This window comes from Denticeps clupeoides, chromosome 2 (assembly GCF_900700375.1).
Source record: "Denticeps clupeoides chromosome 2, fDenClu1.1, whole genome shotgun sequence".
NCBI lineage: Eukaryota > Metazoa > Chordata > Actinopteri > Clupeiformes > Denticipitidae > Denticeps > Denticeps clupeoides.
In genome coordinates, this window is record NC_041708.1 from 31,754,467 (window position 1) to 31,760,920 (window position 6,454).

At 48.1% G+C, this 6,454-nt stretch overlaps 1 protein-coding gene across 1 annotated transcript; it reads left to right on the plus strand.

The window, feature by feature from the left end:
- The first annotated feature begins 2,097 nt into the window (after positions 1 to 2,097).
- chst2b (carbohydrate (N-acetylglucosamine-6-O) sulfotransferase 2b) lies at positions 2,098 to 4,517 on the plus strand. The gene is made up of 2 exons (XM_028968129.1): positions 2,098 to 4,028; positions 4,114 to 4,517. The coding sequence occupies exon 1, from the start codon at positions 2,567 to 2,569 to the stop codon at positions 3,959 to 3,961; it is 1,395 nt and encodes a 464-aa protein (XP_028823962.1). The 5' UTR covers positions 2,098 to 2,566; the 3' UTR covers positions 3,962 to 4,028; positions 4,114 to 4,517.
- The last annotated feature ends 1,937 nt before the right edge of the window (positions 4,518 to 6,454 follow it).

Here is a 6,454-nt window from a genome sequence, read left to right on the forward strand (position 1 = left end):
AACCCTGCGGAGGAGGAGAGTGGTGAAGATGAGGAAAAGGTGTCAGAGGAAGACAACATAAATGATGTAGTCTACATCACTGAAAATGATGTAGACTTTATTCCAACTGATGAGGGGGGATTGAGTGATGAAGAGGAGCCTGCTATTTTCCAATCCAAAGATGGAAGCATTATTTGATCCACCATTCCTCCAAGAGATCAATGGCATATGTTGGCTGCACAGAGGGAGAGGAGCCCTCAAGTGCTAATAGAATAAAGTCCACATTTCAGATATTTACGCCAGAGAAAATTAAGAAGATATGGATGGAAATGACCAACAAAGAAGGTCATTGTGTTTATGGTTACGACTGGAAGAAGATGGATAAAACAGATACAGGGAGACCTGGGTCCTTTGATTCTTGCAGGTGTCTACCAGTCCAGTAAAGAGACAAATTGGCTGACCTTTTACCTTTGCATGGTCCCATTCAGAGGTCGATGTGGATTCAAACAATATATGCCAAGAAAGCCTGGCAAGTATAGCATCAATATCTGCCAGTCTGTAATGCCCAGACAAGGAAGTTGAGGAACTTGGATGAGAACTTGTGACATCTCTCTTAAGACGATGCCAGATCCTTCTCTGCACACCAGCCTCTGCCAGCATGGTCATGGAAGCCATCATATACCCCTTTTGTGAAAATAATTCAGAATGATTGCTTTTTTGACTGATTTTTAAAAAAATAATTTTATAGAAATGGTCTATAATACCACAGATTTTTAAAGTGTAAAATTTGTGTTAATATTTTGGAAACAAGCTCACAAAAAAAAGTGAAACAAATTTTTTTTTCATTTCATCCCTTTAGCTTTATAAAGCTTTATAAAGACACCGGGTAAATTGTCACCGGGTGGACAACAAGAGTGGCAGTGGCCACTCTGTTGTCATTCAAAACAAGTTAATGCTTTCAAAACAATATTCTGACAAAACTTAACATATACCAGTCGCTGATATTCTACCAACTTTTGTACATCTCATTATAAGCATAGTGAAAAGCATTGGCTGAAAATTTTTGTTTAATTTTATACAAATGGTCTATAATATCACAGATACCACAGGTGTAAGATATGTGTTACTATTTTGGAAACAAGCTCACCAAAAGAGTGAAAAAAATTGATTTAATTTCATCACTTGTTCTTTATAAGCAGTCAAACACACCGGGTAAAATGCCACCGGAAGGACAATAGGTGATAATTCAAATTTACACAATTCACATTCAAATAGTTTTGTCATAATATTAGTATAGTATCCATAGTATAGTAAACGAGAAACAGAAATGACGCAGACATCTCGAATCGCCACTAGATGGCAGTGTCCGACACGGACACGTCAGATGTCTAGAACCGCCACTAGATGGCAGTGTCCGACACGGACACGTCAGATGTCTAGAACCGCCACTAGATGGCAGTGTCCAACACGGAGACGATTACTGGCGTTGCAAACAAGAGGCGATAAATAAACCGAGATTATGAGCCCGTCTAACTGAACTGACACAGTTATGGGCGGACGGACACAAAATACCACCGGACTCTGGCGGGCCGTTTGGTTTGCACAGCTGCAGGCAAATCGACATTTTAGGCCACGAGATAAATAAATAACTGTACAACTTATGGGTGGATATTAGCTGACGTAATGAAACACGACCGCTCGATGGCGGTCAATTGATGACCTTACGTCATGCGCTTCAAGGAACCTCCTGGGGACGCAGGCAGCCGCCATACGCCCCAACCCCATATGGTGCCCGGTGACTCGGGCTCATAAATATCTAAAGAGCACTCCGCGTTCTCGTTAATTCACTCTAAATAACTGTCAACTTGAGGCATTTGCCGCTCGCCACTCGGAAAGCTCTTTTACCAGCAATTATGATTCGAGTTGAGGCGTTTCCGACGTTACGCAACGACCAACCACGAATGGTGGCCCGGGGTTCATAACTTTCAGCAAATTTCTATTAATCTGTTCCCACAGCGGCGGTGGGCGTGTCCAAACGCGCCTCGGAAAATGACGGGCGCGCCGACGGACCAATGGCGCGGCGGCGGGGGAGGAGCCTCGGCGCCTCGTCGAATCGGTCCGGCTGTGCGCGTTGCCAGATACGGCGCATCAGCATGGACAACAAAAGGCGGCTCTCCACGGCACCGGGACCCGGCCGCTGACGGCTTGCGCCGCCGCTCCTCCGCTCCCCGCGTTCTGCTCGTCCGCGCCACACCGAGAGCTTGCGATGAACGGAGGCGGCCGCGCCGTCGGAGCAGGGGGACCGGGAAGAGGAGGAAGAGGAGGAGGAGGAGGAGGAGGAGGCGACGGGCGTCGCTCCGTCTTCGCGTGATGATGCCGACGCGTTAGAGCCGCGGGGACGTGGAAACATGCCCCGCCGTTTACGCCCGTTTTACCCGCGCTTTACTCGGCTGTAATAATAATCCGTCTCCGGGTCCGCATCCCGCGACACCGTTATCCGCCGGGGAATAAGAAGTGGCGCACGCCGGCTCGGTGCCCCCCCCCTCCCCTTTTTTCCCTGCTCGGAGTGGCGCAAGTCCAGAGCTAGATGAGAGGCAAACAATACCAGCAGCTTAAGTTGTCAGCGCCCTGGGAAAAGGATGGTGGGTATGGGAGGAGGCTCAAGATGTACCGGAACCACAGTAAAATAATCGCTCAGCCGGGCATCGTGATGAAAGTGCTTCGCAGGAAGAGGATAGTCCTGTTCATCGCGTACTTCCTCCTGCTGGTCCTGACCATGCTGAACTTGGCCAATTACAAATGGACCAAAGAGCCCCAGCAGTGCAGCCACCAGATGAGGAGCACCCCGTTTCAGAGCCACTCCGACATCCGCTTCCTGTACCGGCCCTCGCTGGCCAAGAAGCGGCAGCTCGTCTACGTCCTGACGACCTGGAGGTCGGGCTCGTCCTTCTTCGGCGAGCTCTTCAACCAGAACCCGGAGGTCTTCTTCCTGTACGAGCCCATGTGGCACATCTGGCAGAAGCTGTACCCGGGGGACGCGGTGTCTCTGCAGGGGGCGGCGCGGGACATGCTCAGCTCCCTGTACCGCTGTGACCTCTCAGTGTTCCAGCTGTACAACAGCCCCGGGGGCAAGAACTTCACCTCGCTCGGCCTCTTCGGGGCCACGCTCAACAAGGTGGTCTGCTCGTACCCGCTCTGCTCTGCATACAGGAAGGACATGGTGGGCATGGTGGACGACAAGGTGTGCAAAAAGTGCCCGCCGCAGAGTCTGAGGGTTTTGGAGGAGGAGTGTCTGAAGTACAACACCATTGTCATCAAGGGAGTTCGTATCCTGGACATTAATGTTCTGGCCCCGCTCATGGAGGACCCTTCCCTGGACCTGAAAGTCATTCATCTGGTGAGAGACCCACGGGCCGTGGCCAACTCCAGGATCAAATCCCGGCACGGGCTGATCCGCGAGAACCTGCAGGTGGTGCGGAGCAGGGACCCCAAGCTGCGGCGGATCCCGTTCGTGGATCCTGGCCACAAAGCCAACAAAAAGGACGCCTCGGACTACCACTCCATAGGAGCCATGGAGGTGATATGTGACCGCACCTCCAGGACGTTGAGGACTGCCTTAAACCCCCCCGACTGGCTCAAGGGGAAGTACCTGGCCGTGCGTTACGAAGACCTCGTGGAGAACCCCGTCAAAATCATCCGGAATGTCTACCGCTTTGCCAACCTCAGTGCCAACCACGACATCGATTCTTTCGCCCTCAACATGACCAGCGGCACCAGCTCGTCTTCTAAGCCATTCATCGTGTCCTCCAGGAACGCCACGCAGGCCGCTAGCGCGTGGAGAACGGTCCTGAGCATACAGCAGATCAAACAAGTGGAAGATTACTGCCACCACGCCATGACGGTCCTCGGATACGAGCGGGTGCGGACGGCCGGGGAGGCCAAGGACCTCAGCAAATCTCTGCTGACTGCCTCTAAACTGTGACAAATCCCCACCAAAGACCCTTTTTAATTTTCTAAACCGGTTCAGCCACATTGAGTGCCGTCACGCAGTACGTGAAAATCCAAGCTTTACGTGTTTCCAGGAGGACTTGCCACATTGGAATGTATTACTGTTTTTTTTTTTTTTTGTTTCAGTTGTGAACCCGGGTATTTGAGGGGAACCACCGGGACCAGCGGATTCGCCGGATTAAAGCCCAAAAGGGGCAACTCTGAAAACTGCACACGCCTCGCACGTCTCCAATAGCACTTCTTAGATGGATGTCGTCGGCTGAATGTCCTGATTCTGAGAAACTGCTGTATTCCTTTCCCTCAGATCTGTATTGCTTGTAAATGTCACAAAAAAGGAAGCAGAAAAATCACACTCACACACACACACACACACACACACACACACACACACTACATGAATTATAGAAAGAGGAGCCGGTGTTTCCTTGTAATTGCTGGATTGACTTGGAGACAATCATTAAAAAGTGTCTGTTGCAATTTTCTCTCGTCTTTAGACTAAATATATAAAAAAAAAAAAAAAAAAAAAAAAACTCGGATATGCCAAGTTATGGATGTTATTTCCTTCCAAGAAAAAAAAAAAGAAAAGAATACATGCTCACACGTAAACAGCATCAATCTGACATTTCTCTGAGTCTGTGCCAGTGTTTATGCATGTGAACCCCGGTGCCTTTTTGAAGAGTCATCAAGCCTGTCTCAGAATCACTTTATTAAATGTCTCACTGCTGCTGCTGTTGTCACGAGCGGTTGGTATTTAAAAAAAAAAAAAAAAAATCTCTTTGTTTTATCCATGCCCAGAAATGCACGATGTACCACAGTGATTAAGGTTGTTGGAACGCTTCATTATTGGCTCCATGTCTCATCAGTGGCATCATTGTCTCATCATTGTGCCCAGGGATAAATCTGCCCAGGAGGGCAAAAAAAACCTGAAACCTTCCCATTTTGCGTAATTTCTCCGCCCGCCGGGTTCCTGTAGGAGACAATAAGAGATGTCGTTCAGTGCTGGTGACAGTGAGAGGCCTTTACAGATTACAGAGACAGAAATGCCTTTCACTCCACCGAAGGCAATCCTTGAACGTTCTCCCATGTTACCAACCGCCTCTAAAACCACAGATCCAAAAGCCGGCTTAATGACACAGAGCAAACCATAAAAAAAACGCTAACACCACTGTGCTGTGATAAAACCTTTTCTAAACACCGCCAATGATCTCTCTGAAACTTTATTCCTGAAAGTGGTGCCACTAATCAAATCTGTCACATGGTCGAAGTTATTTTTTCCTCATGGCCAGCTGTTGTTCTGCAGATATGATTAAAATCGTGTCGAGTTAATTGAACAAGAGTGCCAGTGACCTCTGGATGTGACCTCTATGCTCTGATTGCTCAGCAGGACAGCGATAACCCCGCTACCATGGACGGGTCAAGGACACCCTTAAAGTTTATCAGCAACACGCAGGGTTGCTGGGTTGATAAGATATGGTAATACATTGTAATACACTTTTTGGTTTGTTCGTCCAAACATTCCAAACAAGACTGGAAATTACTGGTAAGGCACACGATTCTTGTCCCAAATACATTTACATTTACAGCATTTATCAGACGCCCTTATCCAGAGCAACTTACAATCAGTAGTTACAGGGGACAGTCCCCCTGGAACAACTTAGGGTTAAGTGTCTTGCTCAGGGACACAATGGTAGTAAGCGAGATTTGAACCTGGGTCTTCTGGTTCATAGGCGAGTGTGTTACCCACTAGGCTACCACCACCCTGATATAAATAAATAAATAAATAACAAGCACTTGATTTTATTAGACTTTTATTAGATCATTTTTCATTGAGCCGTGAAAAGGGCTGACCTTATTAGCATTGGAATTCTGTAATCATATTAGATGGAAAATTCATATTCAGTTGAATGATGAACGATGTTCTAAAATGTGGATATTTAAGCGTGTGGCTGGAATCTGGCCCTGACCTGACCTGGATGGATAGTGTTTTATCACGTTCAACGTGAAGCGTAAAAAAAAAAAAAACACATTTCTGGAAGAAATGAGGGAGTGACCTGGAAGGCGCCCCGCCTTTGTCACGATTAATTAAGGAGCAACGAGGAGGGAACGCTCACCTACCGATCATCTGACGGGGGCCAAAACAGCAGCTTGTAACTTCAATTAACATTCCCCCTGCAGTCATAGTGCCGTGGGGGAGTGTTTGTGTGAGCGTGAACGTGTGTGCAAGTGTTTATCGCGGACTTGCACATGGAGAAGAGCACGCGGAGCCTTGGTGAAAAACGGCCCGTGCGGGTGGCACGCGGGGGAGATTTTAATGGCACAGGGAATTAGATCGCCTTCTAATTCATTTGCTTCCGTCCTTGTACTCTATTAGCGGCACGTTGCAGCGTAGGACAGGAAAATTGTTCTAATTTGTCTCAACACTTCTGTGCAATACCAACGCGACTTTCAAATTAGCCACAAAGGGAAG

Bases quoted from the DNA above. Each gene is read 5' to 3' on its own strand.
- chst2b (XM_028968129.1), top strand. From the start codon at position 2,567: ATGAGAGGCAAACAATACCAGCAGCTTAAGTTGTCAGCGCCCTGGGAA.